The sequence below is a fragment of the Ranitomeya variabilis genome, chromosome 4, assembly GCF_051348905.1.
Source record: "Ranitomeya variabilis isolate aRanVar5 chromosome 4, aRanVar5.hap1, whole genome shotgun sequence".
Taxonomy (NCBI): domain Eukaryota; kingdom Metazoa; phylum Chordata; class Amphibia; order Anura; family Dendrobatidae; genus Ranitomeya; species Ranitomeya variabilis.
In genome coordinates this window covers 707,392,315-707,413,223 of record NC_135235.1, presented here as the reverse complement: position 1 = coordinate 707,413,223, position 20,909 = coordinate 707,392,315, and the positions used below count along the sequence as shown (strand labels likewise).

Genomic DNA, 20,909 nt, shown 5'->3' with positions numbered 1-20,909 from the left:
TTCGGCTCCAGTTTTGTGTCAGCCTGATGTCTCTCTTCCTTTTCAGGTCGAGGTTGATGCTTCTGAGATTGGAGCAGGGGAAGTTTTGTCGCAGAGAAGCTCTGATTGCTCTGTGATGAAACCTTGTGCTTTCTTTTCAAGAAAGTTTTCGCCTGCCGAGCGGAATTATGATGTTGGTAATCGGGAATTGTTGGCTATGAAGTGGGCATTTGAGGAGTGGCGACATTGGCTCGAGGGAGCTAGGCATCGTGTGGTGGTCTTAACTGATCACAAAAATCTGATTTATCTCGAGTCTGCCAAGCGGCTGAATCCTAGACAGGCTCGTTGGTCGTTGTTTTTCTCCCGTTTCGATTTCGTGGTCTCGTACCTGCCTGGTTCGAAGAACGTGAAGGCTGATGCTCTTTCTAGGAGTTTTGTGCCTGACTCTCCGGGAGTTTCAGAGGCGGCTGGTATCCTCAGAGAGGGAGTGATTTTGTCTGCCATTTCCCCAGATTTGTGACGAGTGCAGCAGAAATTTCAGGCGGATAGACCTGACCGTTGCCCACCAGAGAGACTGTTTGTCCCAGATAGATGGACCAGCAGAGTTATTTCCGAGGTTCATTCTTCGGTGTTGGCAGGCCATCCTGGGATTTTTGGTACCAGAGATTTGGTGGCTAGGTCCTTCTGGTGGCCTTCCTTGTCGCGGGATGTGCGTTCCTTTGTGCAGTCCTGTGGGATTTGTGCTCGGGCTAAGCCTTGCTGTTCTCGTGCCAGCGGTTTGCCTTTGCCTGTCCCGAAGAGGCCTTGGACGCACATTTCCATGGATTTTATTTCAGATCTTCCAGTCTCTCAGAGAATGTCTGTCATCTGGGTGGTGTGTGATCGTTTTTCCAAAATGGTCCATTTGGTGCCCTTGCCTAAGTTGCCTTCCTCCTCCGATTTGGTTCCTCTATTTTTTCAGAATGTGTTTCGCTTGCACGGCATCCCTGAAAATATTGTGTCTGACAGAGGATCCCAGTTTGTGTCCAGATTTTGGCGGATCTTTTGTGCTAAAATGGGCATTGATTTGTCTTTTTCATCGGCCTTCCATCCTCAGACGAATGGCCAAACCGAGCGAACTAATCAGACCTTGGAAACTTATTTAAGATGTTTTGTTTCTGCTGATCAGGATGATTGGGTGACTTTTTTGCCATTGGCCGAGTTTGCCCTTAATAATCAGGCTAGTTCTGCTACTTTGGTTTCGCCTTTTTTCTGCAATTCTGGTTTCCATCCTCGTTTTTCCTCGGGTCAGGTTGAGCCTTCTGACTGTCCTGGGGTGGATTCTGTGGTGGATAGGTTGCAGCAGATTTGGAACCATGTGGTGGACAATTTGAAGTTGTCACAGGAGAAGGCTCAGCGCTTTGCCAACCGCCGTCGCGGTGTGGGTCCCCGACTTCGTGTTGGGGATTTGGTATGGCTGTCTTCTCGGTATGTTCCTATGAAGGTCTCCTCTCCTAAGGTCAAGCCTCGCTTCATCGGTCCTTATAAGATTTTGGAAATCCTTAACCCGGTGTCATTTCGTTTGGACCTCCCAGCGTCGTTTGCCATTCATAACGTGTTCCATAGGTCTTTGTTGCGGAGGTATGTGGTGCCTGTGGTTCCTTCTGTTGAGCCCCCTGCCCCGGTGCTGGTTGAGGGCGAATTGGAGTACGTGGTGGAGAAGATCTTGGATTCTCGTGTTTCTAGACGGAGGCTTCAGTATTTGGTTAAGTGGAAGGGCTATGGTCAGGAGGATAATTCCAGGGTTGTCGCCTCTGATGTTCATGCGGCCGATTTGGTTCATGCCTTCCATGTGGCTCGTCCTGATTGCCCTGGGGGTTTTGATGAAGGTTCGGTGACCCCTCCTCAAGGGGGGGTACTGTTGTGAACTCTGTTTTTGGGCTCCCTCTTGTGGTCACAAGTGGTACTGTGTGAGTGCTGTCTTTGGGCTCCCTCTGGTGGCTCTTTGTGTCTTTCTGCAGCTCTGAGGCGGATCAGCTCTCTCGTTATCTGTTAGCTGCTTTCCTATTTAGCTCACCTGGACTTTCAGTGTTTGCCTGCTGTCGATGTATTCAGTGCTATCTTGATCTCTCCTGAATTCCTTCGCTATCAGTCTCTTCAAGAGAAGCTAAGTTTTCTGTTTGGTTATTTTTTGCTCATTAGTGTTCAATATGTTTCTTGGTTATTTACTTGTCCTTGTCCAGCTTGCTAATATGTGATTTTCTTGTTTGCTGGTAGCTCTAGGGGGCTGAGTTTCTCCCCTCACACCGTTAGTTGGTGTGGGGGTTCTTGTATTCTCAGCGTGGATATTTTGTATAGGGTTTTTTACTGACCGCACAGTTCCCTGCCTGTCTTCTGCTATCTAGTATTAGTGGGCCTCATTTGCTGAATCTGTTTTCATTTCTACGTTTTGTATTTTCCCCTCACCTCACCGTTAATATTTGTTGGGGGCTTACTATCTCTTTGGGGTCATTTCTCTGAGGCAAGTGAGGTCTTACTTTCTCTATAGGGGTAGCAAGTTTCTCAGGCTGCGTTGAGACGTCCAGGAATTTAGGCACGTTCACCGGCTGCCTTTAGTGTGTTTGGTTAGGATCAGGTTTTGCAGTCAGTCCAGTTACCACCTCCCTAGAGCTCGTTCTATGTTCAGTAACTTAGCTAGTTCATTCTGTGATCCTCAGCCACTAAGGATCATAACAGACACCATTCTAAAAAACTGCACCCTTCAAGATGCTCAAAACCACATTCAAAAAGTTTATTAACCCTTCAGGTGTTTCACAGGAATTTTTGGAATGTTTAAAAAAAAAAAATGAACATTTCACATTTTTCACAAAAAATTTACTTCAGATCCAATTTGTTTTATTTTACCAAGGGTAACAGCAGAAATTGGACCCCAAAAGTTGTTGTACAATTTGTCCTGAGTACGCTGATACCCCATGTGTGGGGGTAAACTACTGTTGGGCGCATGGCAGAGCTCGGAAGGGAAGGAGCGTCGTTTGGAATGCAGACTTTGATGGCATGGTCTGCGGGTGTCATGTTGCGTTTGCAGAGCCCCTGATGTACCTAAACAGTAGAAACCCCTCACAAGTGACCCCATATTGGAAACTAGACCCCCAAAGGAACTTATCTAGATGTGTTTTGAGAACTTTGAACCACCAAGTTTTTCACTACAGTTTATAATGCGGAGCCGTGAAAATAAAACTATTTTTCTCAGTCGCCCATGACAGCACTACCAGAGAGAGGGAATCCGCCCTTCAGGGACAGGAAACCTACAGGATAAAAAGGGCGGTACCTCTCTCCTGCCTCAGTTTTGTTTCCTGTCCCCTGACAGGGGAACCCTCAGGATCGGTACCTGTGATCCGGAGCCGACCAGTGGAGGTATGACGGCGGGGAGGCCCCTGTCACCGCTGGTACGGTGTCCGACGCCGCCGCTTCTGGGTCCGATGGGGCTGCAGAGCGTGCGGAGGGGAGCGCGGCTGCCTCCCCGGATTGGGGTAGGGGCTTCAGAGACTTGGCGTGCCTTTGCAGCAGAGGCCTGGTCCGGAGCGGCGGCTCGGTGTGTGAGAGCACCAAGATGGCCGCCGCACCGGATATAGACGCTGTCTACTTCCGGGTCCCGGGGAGCGCGCGTGCGCACTGGGGACCAGCCCTTCCCTGCAACGCAGCCTGGAGGAGGGGTGATTGGCGCACTATTTAAAAAACAGCTGTGAGAGCGCCCTTTGCTGCATGCAGTCCCAATATGGCGGACAGCGATCAGCAGCTCCAGCCGGCGCAGCCCTTACAGCCACTGCCGCAGCAACAGCAGCGACACCACCGGCGCAAGCCAGGCGAGACAAAGAGAAGGACCTCTGCAGGCACCCAAAGTTCCCGCTTCAGGAGCCATTCCACAACGCAGAGTAAAGCCTCCAATATGGCCAGCCAGCCGACACCTTCTACTTTGGGTCTCATACAAGATCCTGTGCCTCCTCCAGAACTGGTACCTGTAGCTGCGCAAGATGGGTGATTGATCTTCGTGAAAGTTCACCAAATAATTAGGGTCCCCTTTTCCGTTTATTTTTTAGGCAAGAAAAAAAACGGAGAAAACTAAACATAGAGACTGTCCCTTATGTGGAGAACCCCTGTTACAGAACTGGGATAAGAAATTATGCGGTTCCTGTATAGGACAAGTCCTTTGTGAAGAAACCCCTAGTTTTGCCTCTGAATTACGTTCAGTAATAAGATCAGAGGTAGAAACGGTGTTCAAATCCCTTAAAGGGGAGGGGGTTAAGGAGAGAACACCTGTCCCCCTTTCTCACTCCGATCCTTCTAGTTCTGATGAGGATATATCAGACAGGAAAGGTTCCTCTTCCTCCTCAGACTCTGAGAGTGGAGGCCGTCACTGCTTCCCCTTAGACGAAGTAGATGCCCTTGTCAAGATCTACAATGGGTGTCCTAGACCCACGTCCTGACAAAACGGTACAGGACATTATGTTTGGAGGTCTGGGCCAGAAAAAACGTAGAGTTTTTCCACTTAACGAAAACGTGCAGGCCTTAATTAAAAAGGAGTGGGAGAAACCAGAAAGAAAAAATTCATTTGTACCCTCTCTTAAAAGGAAATATCCTTTTGCGGAAGATGATTCTACACCGTGGGACAAAGCCCCTAAACTTGACGTGGCAGTAGCTAAAGCGTCAAAGAAGTTTGCACTGCCCTTTGAGGACATGGGAACACTGAAAGACCCCCTTGATAAAAGAGCCGACACCTTCCTAAAAGGGGCCTGGGAGTCAGCGGGGGGATGTTTAAGGCCCACAATAGCAGCCGCTTGTACTTCTAGATCTCTAATGATTTGGATAAACAATTTAGAGAAACAGTTAAGAGATGGAGTATCCAGACAAAAAGTAATGGAATCAATTCCCATGATTAGGGGGGCGGCAGCTTTCTTGGCCGACTCTTCGGCGGATGCTATTAAACTCACTTCAAAATCGGCAGCCCTGTCTAATGCAGCTCGTAGAACGCTGTGGCTGAAAAACTGGCCAGGCGACCTACAGACAAAACAAAAACTCTGTTCAATCCCATGTGAGGGAAAATTTATATTTGGAGAAACCCTAGATGACATTCTACAAAAAGCAGGGGATAAGAAGAAGGGATTCCCTAACCTGGCCACGCCATACGTTAGGCGGCCCTTTCGGAACAGGAAGTTTTTCCACAGACGCCCCCCCTAGAGAACAGAACAGATGGGAGAAATAGGGATAGGGGCTTCCTCTTTGGCAATTCCCCAAGAAATAAAAAAAACCCTAAGTGACACCTCTCCCAGGGTGGGAGGGAGACTGTCTCAATAACTTCCGGCCTGGGAAAAAATCTCTTCCAGTACTTGGATTTTAAACCTAATAAAGATGGGACTTCAAATAAACTTTACCACCCTTCCTCCCCAACACTATGTGGTCACTCCATTGAAACCCTCATGGCGGCAACAACAGGCTTTGGAACTAGAGATCTCAAAGCTCATAGCCAAAGATGTGATCCGAGAAGTTCCCTTACTGGAAAGGGGGAAAGGATTCTTTTCCCCACTTTTTCTTATTCCAAAACCGGACGGTTCCTTCCGCACAATAATAAATCTACGGAAATTAAACAGTTATGTAAAGAATCAGACCTTCAAAATGGAATCGATAAAATCAACAATAAAAAACCTGTTTCCAAATTGTTTCATGGTAGTGTTGGATCTCAGCGACGCGTACTATCACGTCCCCATCCACAAAAACTCACAGAAATACCTCAGACTAGCAGTAGTCATGGAGGGAGTAGTAAAAGAATACCAGTACAAGGCCCTCCCATTTGGCATTTCAGTAGCGCCCCGTGTTTTTACCAAGGTGGTAGCAGAAATGATGGCCCACATAAGGGAAAAAGACGTTATTATAATACCATATCTAGACGACTTCCTAATTGTCAGCAACTCAGCCCAACACTGCCAACAACAATGCAGCAGAGTAATAAAAACTCTAACGGAATTAGGTTGGCTCCTAAACCTCCAAAAGTCAAAACTGGAACCGACCATGGTTGCAAGAGTTTCTGGGCCTAACTCTGGACTCGGTTTTACAGGAATGTCGCCTTCCAGACCAGAAGAAACAAAAAATATTAAGTATTGTGTCTGGAGCTCGCTCAAACCCTCATATGACCTTGAGAGGAGCGATGTCACTGCTGGGGTCCCTTTCTGCTTGTCTCCCGGCAGTACAGTGGGCTCAAGTCCACACGAGAGACCTCCAGTGGGATGTCCTGAAAAATCAGGTTACACTGAGGGGACACCTAGAAAGTCACATGACTCTAAGTTCAGACACTATTCGTTCCCTAGACTGGTGGCTAGATCCCAACAATCTATCAAAGGGAGTTCCGTGGGTGATAGATGCACATTGAGTAGTTACCACAGACGCCAGTCCCATGGGGTGGGGAGCTCACCTGGGAAACAGTGTTACTCAGGGGGTATGGACAGATCAAGAATACCAGGTATCCTCAAATCAAAAAGAACTCTGTGCAGTGAGCCATGCCCTGTCAATTTTTCTTCCCAAACTACGAGGTCATCATGTCCGGGTTTTTTCTGATTTTTTCGGACAATCAGGTAGTAGTAGCCTACCTGAACCACCAGGGCGGGACCAGATCCCAAGCCCTGATGAAAACTACTTCCCAAATCTTCGCCTTAGCCGAACATCAATTCCTATCCCTCTCGGCGTTGCATATAAGGGGAGTAGTGAACAAAAAAGCAGACTTCCTAAGCCGTACCCAGCTGAAACAAGGGGAATGGGCTCTGAACCAAAGAGTCTTTGATCAGATCACCAAAGTCTGGGGGGTCCCAGTAATAGACCCATTTGCCAGTATAGAGAACAGAAAAGTAAAGGAATTTTGCTCTCTAAACCACAGGGGAAACCCCCGTGCACTGGATGCATTCTGGATCCCCTGGACTCACGGTCTGGCATATGCCTTTCCCCCTCATATACTTATTCCGGCAGTTCTACGGAAGATAAGACAGGACAGGGCGAGAATCATCCTAATAGCCCCCTTCTAGCCCAAAAGGGCCTGGTTTTCCTGGCTGAGGATTCTATCGGTCACCGATCCCTGGGTCCTTCCGGATCTTCCGGACCTCTTATCACAGGGGCCGGTGTTCCACCCTCAGTCGGCAAATCTACACTTGACAGTGTGGAACTTGAGAGGTCACTGCTAAGGGCAAGGGGCTTCTCAGATAATTTAGTGTCCACACTATTAAAAAGTAGGAAGACAATAACAACTAAAATCTATGGTAAAACCTGGAAAAAGTTTCTGTCCACCTCTGGGGTAAAAATACAAGATGGGGTTCCAGTAGTCAAAATATTAGAATTCCTACAGAAAGGCTTGGATATGGGCCTATCGGTGAGCACCTTAAAGGTACAAGTAGCGGCCTTAGGGGCGTTATACAATGATAGTATTGCCACTAACCCATGGGTAACAAGATTCATTAAAGCCGCTGTACGTTCTAGACCGATAAAAATCAAAAGTCCTCCATCTTGGGACTTAAATTTAGTACTCTCAGCTCTGACAGAACCCCCGTTTGAACCCATAGATTCGATACCACTTAAAATCTTATCTCTCAAAACGGCCCTTCTTACAGCCCTAACATCTGCCCGTAGAATTAGTGACCTCCAGGCTCTATCTGCGAACCCTCCCTTCACACAAATCATGGAGGATAGGGTAGTATTGAGAACAGACCCTGCTTATCTACCCAAAGTTGCTTCCAATTTCCATAGATCCCAGGAAATAATCCTTCCTTCCTTCTGTCCAAACCCAAAAAATCAAAAAGAGGAAAAATTCCACACCTTAGATGTGAGAAGGTGTCTAATACACTACCTAGAATCCTCCCGACAGTGTAGGAAGGAAGGCTCTCTTTTTATCTGTTTTCAGGGACCTAGGAAAGGACTCAAAGCCTCCAAAAACACTATAGCTCGCTGGGTTACTGATGCGATAGCCCTGGCATACTCGTCCACGGGAAACGCAGTGCCTGAAGAACTCAAGGCACACTCTACAAGGGCTATGGCGACCTCCTGGGCCGAAAGGTCGGAGGTACCAATAGATAAAATCTGTAAAGCGGCCACCTGGTCAACACCTTCAACCTTCTTTAGGCACTATCGCTTAGACTTAGCCTCTTCGTCGGACTTCACCTTCGGAAGAAGGGTCTTGCAGGCTGTGGTCGCTCCCTAAAGCAATAATCTCTGCAATTCTCTCTGGTAGTGCTGTCATGGGCGACTGAGAATAGTGTAGTTACTTACCGATAACGGTATTTCTCAGAGCCCATGACAGCACCTGCTTATTCCCCCCCCTTATCACGTGTGCGATGAGCACCTTATTAAATGATATGTGTGTTTGATTTAGACACGGTGTAATCTTCATAAGTATTTTGCTAAAAATATGTATATTTCTTGTTGTCACTAACCTGGAGGACCTCTGATGCTCTGTAAACCAAACTGAGGCAGGAGAGAGGTACCGCCCTTTTTATCCTGTAGGTTTCCTGTCCCTGAAGGGCGGATTCCCTCTCTCTGGTAGTGCTGTCATGGGCTCTGAGAAATACCGTTATCGGTAAGTAACTACACTATTCCCACAAAAATGATTTTTAGCCCCCAAATTTTTATTTTCCTAAGGGTAACAAGAGAAATTGGATCCCAATAGTTGTTGTCCAATTTGTCCTGAATAGGCTGCTACCCTGTATGTTGGGATAACCCCCTGTTTGGGCGTACAAGAGAGCTCGGAAGGGAAGGAGCATTGTTTTACTTTTTCAATGCAGAATTGGCTGGAATTGAGATCGGATGCCATGTTGCGTTTGGAGAACCCCTGATGTGTCTAAACAGAGGAAACCTCCTAATTCTAACTCCAACCCTAACCAGGACACACCCCTAATCCCAACCCTAACCCCAACACACCCTTAACCCCAACACACCCCTAACCCTAATCCCAACTCTAACCACACCCCTAACTCCAACACACCCCTAACCCTAATCTCAGCCATAATCCTAAGCACACCTAACCCTGATACACCCCTAACCCTAATCCCAACCGTAAATGTAATCCCAACCCTAACTTTAGCCCCAACCCTTACTTTAGCCATAACCCTAATGGGAAAATTAATACTTTTTTTAAAAAATTTTATTATTTTTCCCTAACTAAGGTGGTGATAAAGGGGGGTTTGATTTACTATTTATAGCGGGTTTTTATATTTGGCAGCTGTCACACTAAGACGCTTTTTATTGCAAAAAATAGTTTTTGTGTCACCACATTTTGGAAGCTATAATTTTTCCAAATCTTGGTCCACAGTCACGTGAGGCCTCTTTTTTTCTGCTGGACGAGTTGATGTTTTTATTGGTTCCATTTTCGGGCATGTGACATTTTTTGATCGCTTTTTATTGCGATTGTGAGGCAACATGAACAAAAACCAGCAATTCATGAATTCCTTTTTTTTTTGGGGGGGGGGGTTAATACCGTTCCGCATTTGAAAAATTGATACAGCAGTTTTATTCTTCGGGTCAGTACGATTACAGCGATACCTCATTTATATAATTTTTTATGTTTTGGCGCTTTTATTCAATAAAAACTTTCATATAAAAAATAATTTTTGCATCGCTTTATTCTGAGGACTATAACTTTTTTTTTTTTTTTTTCGCTAATGACACTGTATGGCAGCTCTTTTTTTTGCGGGACAAGATGACGTTTTATAGCGGTACTATGTTTATTTATATCCGTCTTTGATCGCGTTTTATTCCACTTTTTGTTCGGCGGTATGATGATAAAGCATTGTGTTGTGCCTCATGATTTTTTTTTTTTTTTATGGTATTCACTGAAGGGGTTAACTAGTGGGACAGTTTTATAGGTCGGGTCGTTACAGTTGGCGATACTAGATATGTCTACTTTTATTTTTTTTAATTTACATAAAGGAATGTATTTATTGGAACAATATATATATTTTTTTTCTTTATTTAGGATTTTTATTTTTATATTTTTACAGTGTAATTTTTTTTTTTTTTTTACTTTGTCCCGGGGGGGACATCACTATATATTATCAGATCGCTGATCTGACATTTTGCTCGCAAGCCAACCTCCCTGCAGGACCCGGAAGGACCCCCGCGGCCATCTTGGATCTGGGGTCTGCAGGGAGGAGAACGAAGGAGACCCTTGGAACAACGCGATCACATCGCGTTGTTCCGAGGGTCTCAGGGAAGCAGACAGGGAGCCCCCCTCCCTGTGCGATGCTTCCCTATGCCACCAGAACGCTGCGATCATGTTTGATCGCAGTGTTTCGGGTGTTAAAGTGCCAGGAGCGGTCACAGTGCCGGATGTCAGCTGTGATAATCAGCTGACACCCGGCTGCGATCAGCCGCCCCCCCCCCTGAGCGCAGCTGATTGGGTATAACGTACTATCCCATCCAAGTCCCAGGTCACATGGTCGGGATAGTACGTCCGATGGCAGAAAGGGGTTAAGCAAGAAGCCCAAAAATATTCAAAACCAGATAAGGCTCAGCTGCATGTTAAAGAACAGGTACATCATCAAATCAAGAACATATGTAAAAAATAAAAAACAAACCTAAGAGCTCTGAAACACACTCATTTCCCCTTTCAAGGTTCATCAGGAGTGAATAAAGTATACATAGTATAAAGAGACTACTTAGCTGCTGAAGAAATTGTTGTGACCGGCACAATAGCAGGGTTCAGAGTGCAAGCACATAAGGAAACGATACCCCTTCATAGTGTGCTACATGATAAAGTGCATGTTCATCCATGTTGCTATTGTGCCTTTCTTAGCAATCTCTTCAATCACTATAATTGTGGTATACTGTCCAAACAAACTCATTTCAATATCTCTCCTCCTATTCCTTTCCCCATCCCACAGGGCTGGATAGGGGTAGGAGGGACAGTCAACAGTGATCGGGGGCGCCATTGTGCAGGTGTAGGGTGCAAACCTCCGCTGGTAGGTAGGAACAGTTCAGTTTAGTGATGGGTACAGGCACCTCCTGGTATCTTTTAAATGGTGGTCCTTGTTATCACCTTACTGCGTTAATTAAAGGTAATTTTTTAAGTACAGTTTTTACACGGTGAATTTCTTTGTTCAATTTTTCTGTACAGGAACAATCTTATTCTAGCTGTGATTTCCTCATGGGTTGTGCTCACAGCCCAACACCGTGCAGGAAGATTGGCGTTTGCCACAGAAGACCAGGATTGGCAAATTCGCCACTTGCGCTCTGTGCTCTTCACAGATGAAAGCAGGTTCACACTGAGCACATGTGACGGAGTCTAGAGACGCCGTGGGAGCGATCTGCTGCCTCCAACATCCTTCAGCATGACCAGTTTGGCAGGGGGTCAGTAATGGTGTGGGGTGGCATTTCTTTGGAGGGCCACATAGCCCTCCATGTGCTCGCCAGAGGTAGCCTGACTGCCATTAGGTACCGAGATGAGATCCTCAGACCCCTTGTGAGACCATATGCTGGTGCAGTTGGCCCTGGGTTCCTCCTAATGCAGGACAATGCCAGACCTCATGTGGCTGGAGTGTGTCAGCAGTTCCTGCAAGATGAAGGCATTGAAGCTATGGATTGGCCTGCCCGTTCCCCAGACCTGAATCCGATTGAACACATCTGGGACATCATGTCTCGCATGATCCATCAACGTCACGTTGCACAACAGACTGTTCAGGAGTTGGCGGATGCTTTAGTCCAGGTCTGGGAGGAGATCCCTCAGGAGACCATTCGCCGCCTCATCAGAAGTATGACCAGGCTTGTAGGGAGGTCATACAGGCACAAGGAGGCAACACACACACAACTGAACATCATTTCCTTGTCTTGAGGCATTTCCACTGAAGTTGAATCAGCCTGTAATTTGATTTTCCACTTTGATTTTGAGTATCATTCCAAATCCAGACCTCCATGGGATATTCATTTTGATTTACATTGATAATTGTTTTATTGTTCTCAACACATTCCACTATGCAATGAATAAAAATTTGCAACTGAAATATTTCATTCAGTGATATCTAGGATGTGGTATTTTAGTGTTCCCTTTATTTTTTTGAGCGGTGTATATTGGTTTTATTAGTAGATGCAAAGAAGAAAACTAAATACTGTAAAATAATCACTCATATGTTTCCCTTATCTCCAGTAATTGTATTATTACACGGGATTTTTATGATGTTACATTGGCTTATCTTCTCATTCAGGTCTCTACAATATCGGATCCTCTCAGTGAAGATCTTCTGTATAAGAGAATTTTCCTGATTTACCCATTAAGGATGGATATGGACCGATACAAGATGGTAGAGAGGATATTACACCTCACCCTAGAGATCCTCTTCCGGCTTACTGGAGAGGTGAGAGAGAAAAATGATGTAATGTGATGTAATCAGAATCTATGGGAATAACAGGTGGACAGAACTGGAGAGGTGAGGACTCTGGAAATGTCTGTAGTGAAATTTATGAATTTGTCTCTCCGTAATCTCCAGGATTACACAGTAGTGAAGAAGACCTCTAGTGAACGCTGTCAGGACCCTGTGTCTGAAGGATTGGGAAGACTCCTAAGCCCAGTCACGGGGACTCCACCTCACCTGATACGTGAGGACATCAATGACCAGAAGATCCTAGAACTCACCTACAAGATGATTGAGCTGCTGACTGGAGAGGTGGGAATGCTGGGACATTATACAGTAACACTGTGAAGGTTTCGGGGGATGATGGTATCATTGTGTATGTCAGGTTCCTATAAGGTGTCAGGATGTCGCCGTCTATTTCTCCATGGAGGAGTGGGAGTATTTAGCAGGACACAAAGATGTGTACAAGGAAGTCATGATGGAGGTTCCCCAGCCCCTCACATCACCAGGTAATAGACAGGACTAAATACATACGGTCTTTAATTATCTGTATGTAAATAATGAATTCAGTCCCTGTATGTGTTTCCTCCAGTTCTATCCAGTAGGAGGACAACACCAGAGAGATGTCCCAATCCTCTTCTTCCACAGGACTGTAAACAAGAAGATCCCAATGTTCCTCAGGATCATCAGGTAGATGGAGAGAAGGTGTTATGAGATCTCCCCTATGATGAGTAGACGGATGGGAAGGTCTTGTGCTCAGTCTTGTTTTATTCACCAGTATTATATGTTTTATACTTGTGTAATGAGAACGGTGCAGATGGCAGGCAGGGCTGCCACCAGGAATTTCGGTGTCCCATACTGGCAAAACTTTCGGGCCCACTTGGGACTCTGCCCAGGCTACACCCCAGCTCCGCCTCCAACTCTCGAACCTTCCACAGTCCCACTGCCCACTCATAGAAAAACTCTGCATCTGTATCTGTATAATGCATCCCATAGTCATATATAGTTGAATAATGCATCCCCTTAGGAGTATAATGCACCTCTGTAGTACTATAATGCACCCCCATAGTGGTATTATGCACCCCCATAGTAGTATAATGCACCCCCCATAGTAGTACAATGCACCTCCATAGTAGTATAATGCACCTCATAGTATAATGCCCTCCCATAGTGGTATGATGCACTTCATAGTATAATGCAGCCCCTTAATACCATAATGCACCCCCATAGTAGTATAGTGCAGCGTCATACTGCAGCTTTACAAAAAAAAATTTATCCTGACCTGGTTGAGGTCCAGCGGTGTCCTCCACCTGATAAATCTGAGGCGTGTACTGTTGTGAATTCTGCTCTTGGGTTCCCTCCGGTGGTTGTTGGTGGTAGTGCAGTTGTCTCTAGGTTGCAATCCGGGGCAGGTGTTTCTGCTGATTGCAGCTCTGACTGGGGTATTTAGGTGTGCAGGATCCATTAGCCCTTGCCAGTTGTCCATTGTTCTTGGAGGATTTGCATCTCTGTCTGGTTCCTCCTGCCCTGCTGCCAATTCAGCTAAGATAAGTGTCTGTTTTTTGTCTCTGCAGCACACATGCTGTGTGCTTTACAATTCAGTGCAATTCACTGTGTTTTTTGTCCAGCTTAGACTGTGTTTGGATTTTTTCAGTCACATTGGATTCTCAGGAGATGCAGATATACATTCCATGTCTTTAGTTAGATGTGGAGTTTTTGTATTATCTGCTGTGGATATTTTTAGGGTTTTAATACTGACCGCTTAGTATTCTGTCCTATCCTTTTCTATTTAGCTAGAGGTGCCTCTTTTGCTAAATCCTGTTTTCTGCCTACGTGTGTCTTTCCTCTTATACTCACAGTCAATATTTGTGGGGGGCTGCCTATCCTTTGGGGTTCTGCTCTGAGGCAAGATAGAATTCCCATTTCCATCTATAGGGGTATTTAGTCCTCCGGCTGTGTCGAGGTGTCTAGGATGTGTTAGGTGTTATGATCCGGTGGTAGGATCACCAAACTGACCTGATAGGTAAACCAGAATATTAGGACGAGCTCTGGGGATGTGGAAACTATACTGACCGCAACACTGAACCTATCCAAAACACACTAAAGGCAGCCGTGGAGCGTTACCTAAAAACCTAGACGCCTCGTCACAGCCTGAGGAACTAACTACCCCTAGAGAGAAAGCCAAGCCTCACTTGCCTCAGAGAAATGACCCCAAAGTTTAGACAGCCCCCACAAATAATAACGGTGATTTAAGGGGAAAATACAAACGTAGTAATGAAAAACAGGTTTAAGCAAATGAGGCCTGCTAACGCTAAATAGACTGAAGATAGCAAGGGATCTGTGCGGTCAGTACAAAAACTATCAAAAACTATCCACGCAGAAAATACAAGAACCCCCACACCGACTCACGATGTGAGGGGCGCACTCTGCACCCCAGAACTTCCAGCAAGCAAAAAATCACATATAAGCAAGCTGGACTGAACTCATCATATAATGAAACATATCTTCAAGAGAAAAATGAGCAAACATGAACTAGCAAGACTTAGCTTCTCCGGATGGAGACAGGTCACACGGAAGTCCAGAGAGATCAGAACCAGTACTGAATACAATGACAGCAGGCAACAAACAAAGGTGCAGGTGGAGTTAAATAGGAACCAGCATAGCAGGAAATGAGGCAGCTGAGCCCAGCTCCAGACCTGCAGTATCGCTAAAGGCCACCAGAGGGAGCCCAGACGGAATTCACAACAGTTAGGTACACCCCACGGCTACTTCTAGTTGCGATGTCAGTTTAGGGTTTGCGGTCAGTACAGGTTCCACCTACTCCAGAGAAAGTCTCATGCAGCTCCAAGGTCACCGGATCATAACAGTGTACCGTCATATGTGAGTGTCATTATACGCCGGCAATGTGCCCTCTGACATCAGCTGCCAGCTTGTGATCTCCCGCAAGGCAACAGATTTTAACTTGCCATGCGTCTGACAATGCATGATCAGTTGAGCCACTGGGGCCCGTAGAGGAGAGGCGGCCTGCTGCTGGCCCCCTCTGCTCGCCAGGCCCTATTCGCCAGTAAGGGCTGTAATGCTCTGATGGCGGAACTGATGGCAGGATTAGAGCTGATCATAGATGTGACTATCTTTTCTATTCATCTGTCTGTGACGTTTACAATATTTGTTTCAGGGTGAAGATCTAACCCACATTAATACTACAGAGACATATGTGAGGGGTGATGAGTGGTGTAAAGAGGAGATTCCAACATACGACTACCCAGGTAAGTAGTATCCACTAAATGCAGAGAAGTCACAGATTCTTCTCAGTCACCGGCTATGGCTGCTTTATCGGTTGTATAGCCCGGTTTTATCACAATCGGGTGTTCACCATTTTGCCTCTAGACCTCAACATTCTCCTCCATCCAAACTTTGACACATCAGCTCTGAACTGTTATAAAGAAAAGTATTTGAATGTCAAATATTTCTTCTTGAAAGTGATCTGACATCTACCATTGGTCCTTATAATAGTTTAGCTTCAAAGAGCCACTGAGCCCCATACTCTAATTACCCCAGAGAGGTTTCACCACTAGTTACTCATTTATTACTGACTAGATGGTGGCCCGATTCTAACGCAATGGGTATTCTAGAATATGTATGTAGTTTATTTATGAAGTTTTCAGAATAATGCAATTTATACACAGGATTCAGCCGACCGGCCGCGACCAATCAGTGAAGCTAGGGCAGGCTCCAGGCTTTTGAGGACCCCGGGTGAAAGAAGTCTAAGTGGAGCCCCCTCTTTAACACATACCACGATTCATGATGCACAGATACAGCAGAGAAATATAGAAAAGCCAAGTAGCGTATAACACAGCCCACATAGTGTATAACACAGCCCACATAGTGTATAGCACAGCCCACGTAGTATATAGCACAGCCCACGTAGTATATAGCACAGCCCACGTAGTATATAGCACAGCCCACGTAGTATATAGCACAGCCACGTAGTATATAGCACAGCCACGTAGTATATAGCACAGCCACGTAGTATATAGCACAGCCACGTAGTATATAGCACAGCCACGTAGTATATAGCACAGCCACGTAGTATATAGCACAGCCACGTAGTATATAGCACAGCCACGTAGTATATAATACTAGCCACGTAGTATATAACACAGGCCACGTAGTATAGAGAACAGCGATGAAGTATATTTCCCAGCCACGTAATATATACCACAGCCACGTATATAGCACAGCCCATATAGTATATAGCACAGAGATGTAGTATATAACACAGCCCACGTAGTATATAGCAATGTGGGCACCATATCCCTGTTAAAAAAAAGAATTAAAATAAAAAATAGTTATATACTCACCTTCCGTTGGCCCCCGGATCCAGGCGAGGCCTTTACCGATGCTCCTCGTGACACTCCGGTCCCAAGAGTGCATTGCGGTTTCGCAAGATGATTATGTAGCGGTCTTGCGAGACCGCTACGTCATCACCTCGCAAGACCGCAATGCATGGACCGGTCACCGGAGCATCCCGAGGAGTGGGAAAGGCGCCGGAATGTGAGTATATAACGATTTTTTATTTTTTTTATTATTTTTAACATTAGATCTTTTTACTATTGATGCTGCATAGACAGCATCAATAGTAAAAATTTGGTCACACAGGGATAATAGCAGCGTTAACGGAGTGCGTTACACCGCGGCATAATGCGGTGTAACGCTGCCATTAACCCTGTGTGAGCACTGACTGGAGCGGAGTATGGAGCCGGCACTGATAGCTGGGGAGTGGGGAGGGACTAATTCTCGGCCGGACTGTGCCCATCACTGATCAGCGACGCGGGATTTACTGGACAGACAGACGGAAGTGACCCTTAGACAATTATATAGTAGATGAAGACTATTGAGTTTGATCATTTAAGTAGATCACAGGTCACAGTTTTTGACTACAGTAGTTACTGCTCAAATCCTCTGACTTAACCACTTCCCGCAGTCCTTTTTTGTTCCTAATCAGGACCCGATTTTTCGAACCTGATGTGTGTCACTTTGTAGTGATAACTTTGGAATTCTTCACAAAGGATAATAGGAAACAAATGGACCTTACAAATTATTTTCCAACTTCCCTTGAATCTGACAGTACCCTATATACAATGGTACACTACTGTCTGGGCACATGGCTGGATTAAGAAGCTATTTCACTGCAGATCTTGCAGAAATAGTTTGCAGATACAATGCATTGGGGGCACTGTTCGTGGTCACCTGGCAGCTCAAAAGATGGCCACCATGAACAGACTTGGCGCTATCTACTCCATTTTACAGATCCCAGGGATTGCCTTGTTCACTTACTTTAACCCTTCTACTTGGGTCTGATCTTAGACAGAAACCCCTAGGCTTTGGCCATGGTGTTACCTTCTGTTATGTGATGCGAGATGTAGCAAGAATAGTCAGGTAACCGGGTCAGTACCAGGAGAGCAGAGAAAATACAAAATCAGAAGACACAAGAGTAGTCAGTAAGCGAGCCGAGGTCACAACAGGAAACAAACAAGTCGGGAGAGGAGCACAGAGGAATTAACCAGAGGAGAAGGCTGTATCTGACAGCTCCCAACAATATGCTTCCAGCTTTAGGAGGGTGTGGTGCTTTCCATCTGGCTGGAGCAGGGAGCTGGACAACACATATGTATACTGCCAGACTGGAAGGTACTACAAATCCCAGGCACCCTAATCTCAGTGGCGTTGCAGAGCCTGCGTCGCCCAGAGCTTCTGGTTTCGATGTCTCCTCCATTTACCAGTGCCGCCTGTAGAATGAATAAGGTCGTGCCTGGTAACAGAACCAAACATCACAGGAGCAGATCCCAGAGGAGATAGGACATACCATATGCAGAAGCCCTAATATGAGAAAATGGCAGAAAACCAGAGCAGTAGAAATCCCCATAAATTGACTTCATTTTGGAAATTCTAACCCTCAGGGGATTAGTGTATTATAGTAGTGACTATGTTCACCCCAGAGCCATTTTCCAGAAATTAGCACGCAGTGGATGTTGGAGAGTGAAAATTGCAAATATGCCATTTTATTACCCAACACACAGTGCCCAGATTGTGGTCCAGGAGACACACACATTGTAAATTAAGTGGGTTCTTATCACTATAGTAATACCAAATACATTATTATTTATTATCATTATTCATTTTCATAGTGCCATTTATTCCATGGCGCTTTATACATGGATGCTAAATGTGGTTTGGGCACACTGCAAGGTTCAGAAGCGACGGGAAAATTTGACTTTGGGAGAGCGGATATTGCTGGATTGGTGTATGGAAGCGATGGTGCTTTTCAAGAGCCTTTGAGCCACTTGTAATGTAGAAACCTGATTTTCACTGACAGATGATGGACCTGAGTGGGGACTTGTTTTTTTGGGAGATGAGTAGAAGGTTTATTGGTATAATTTTCCTCAACATAACATTGTTTGGTGACTTTTTACTCTATATTTCGGAGGCAGAATGGACAAACAGTTGAACACCACACTCTACTGGTTCATTCTATGAGGTTTTCTATTAGACTGTGAGCTATCATTGTCTTAGGCCGGTTTCACATTTGCGGTGTGTCTGCAGCGTTTCTTCCGCAAATATCCACATAGTTACATAGTTATTAAGGTTGAAGGAAGACTGTAAGTCCATCTAGTTCAACCCATAGCCTAACCTAACATGCCCTAACATGTTGATCCAGGGGAAGGCAAAAAAACCCCATGTGGCAAAGAGTAACTCCACCATGGGGAAAAAAATTCCTTCCCGACTCCACATACGGCAATCAGACTAGTTCCCTGGATCAACGCCTTATCAAGGAATCTAGTGTATATACCCTGTAACATTATACTTTTCCAGAAAGGTATCCAGTCCCCTCTTAAATTTAATTAATGAATCACTCATTACAACATCATACGGCAGAGAGTTCCATAGTCTCACTGCTCTTACAGTAAAGAATCCGCGTCTGTTATTATGCTTAAACCTGCTTTCCTCCAGACGTAGAGGATGCCCCCTTGTCCCTGTCTCAGGTCTATGATTAAAAAGATCATCAGAAAGGTCTTTGTACTGTCCCCTCATATATTTATACATTAACACAAGATCACCCCTTAGTCTTCGTTTTTCCAAACTAAATAGCCCCAAGTGTAATAACCTATCTTGGTATTGCAGACCCCTCAGTCCTCTAATAACCTTGGTCGCTCTTCTCTGCACCCGCTCCAGTTCAGCTATGTCTTTCTTATACACCGGAGACCAGAACTGTGCACAGTATTCTAAGTGTGGTCGAACTAGTGACTTGTATAGAGGTAAAATTATGTTCTCCTCATGAGCATCTATGCCTCTTTTAATACATCCCATTATTTTATTTGCCTTTGTAGCAGCTGCCTGACACTGGCCACTGAATATGAGTTTGTCATCCACCCATACACCCAGGTCTTTTTCATTGACGGTTTTGCCCAGAGTTTTAGAATTAAGCACATAGTTATACATCTTATTACTTCTACCCAAGTGCATGACCTTACATTTATCCCCATTAAAGCTCATTTGCCATTTATCAGCCCAAGCTTCTAGTTTACATAAATCATCCTGTAATATAAAATTGTCCTCCCCTGTATTGATTACCCTGAGGTTTAGTGTCATCTGCAAATATTGAAATTCTACTCTGAATGCCCCCTACAAGGTCATTAATAAATATGTTAAAAAGAAGAGGGCCCAATACTGACCCCTGTGGTACCCCACTGCTAACCGTGACCCAGTCCGAGTGTGCTCCATTAATAACCACCCTTTGTTTCCTATCCCTGAGCCAGCTCTCAACCCACTTACACATATTTTCCCCTATCCCCATTACTCTCATTTTATGTAACAACCTTTTGTGTGGCACCATATCAAAAGCTTTGGAAAAGTCCATATATACTACGTCCACTGGGTTCCCTTGGTCCAGTCCTGAACTTACCTCTTCATAGAAGCTGATCAAATTAGTCTGACATGAACGGTCCCTAGTAAACCCGTGCTGATACTGGGTCATGAGGTTATTCCTCTTCAGATACTCCAGCATAGCATCCCTTAGAATGCCCTCCAGGATTTTACCCACAGTAGAGGTTAAACTTACTGGCCTATAATTACCGAGTTCAGTTTTTGCCCCTTTTTTGAATATTGGCACCACATTTGCTATACGCCAGTCCTGTGGTACAGACCCTGTTATTATGCAGTCTTTAAAGATTAAAAATAATGGTCTATCAATGACTGTACTTAGTTCCTGCAGTACTCGGGGGTGTATCCCATCCGGGCCCGGAGATTTGTCAATTTTAGTGATTTTTAGACGCCGCTGTACTTCCTGCTGGGTTAAGCAGGTGACATTTAATGGGGAATTTTTATCACTAGTCATATTGGCTGCCATGGGATTTTCTTTTGTAAATACTGATGAAAAAAAGTCATTTAGCATATTGGCTTTTTCCTCATCCTCATCCACCATTTCACCCAGACTATTTTTAAGGGGGCCAACACTGTCATTTTTTAGTTTCTTACTATTTATATAGTTAAAGAATATTTTGGGATTATTTTTACTCTCTC

General features: G+C 45.2%; 2 protein-coding genes across 2 annotated transcripts in view; both read left to right on the top strand.

Moving 5' to 3' along the window:
* LOC143766490 (uncharacterized) overlaps positions 1-20,909 on the top strand; it is a 491,244-nt gene that overhangs the window by 154,601 nt on the left and 315,734 nt on the right.
* The window catches only part of LOC143766518 (uncharacterized), an 87,573-nt gene that overhangs the window by 17,945 nt on the left and 48,719 nt on the right, over positions 1-20,909 (top strand). For both annotated transcript variants that reach the window (XM_077254269.1, XM_077254268.1), the window contains 5 exons: positions 12,186-12,335; positions 12,468-12,644; positions 12,718-12,841; positions 12,925-13,022; positions 15,508-15,598. In XM_077254269.1, coding sequence (XP_077110384.1) covers positions 12,258-12,335; positions 12,468-12,644; positions 12,718-12,841; positions 12,925-13,022; positions 15,508-15,598 — 568 coding nt within the window. In that variant the 5' untranslated portion in view covers positions 12,186-12,257. The remainder of the gene's footprint in view (positions 1-12,185; positions 12,336-12,467; positions 12,645-12,717; positions 12,842-12,924; positions 13,023-15,507; positions 15,599-20,909) is intronic.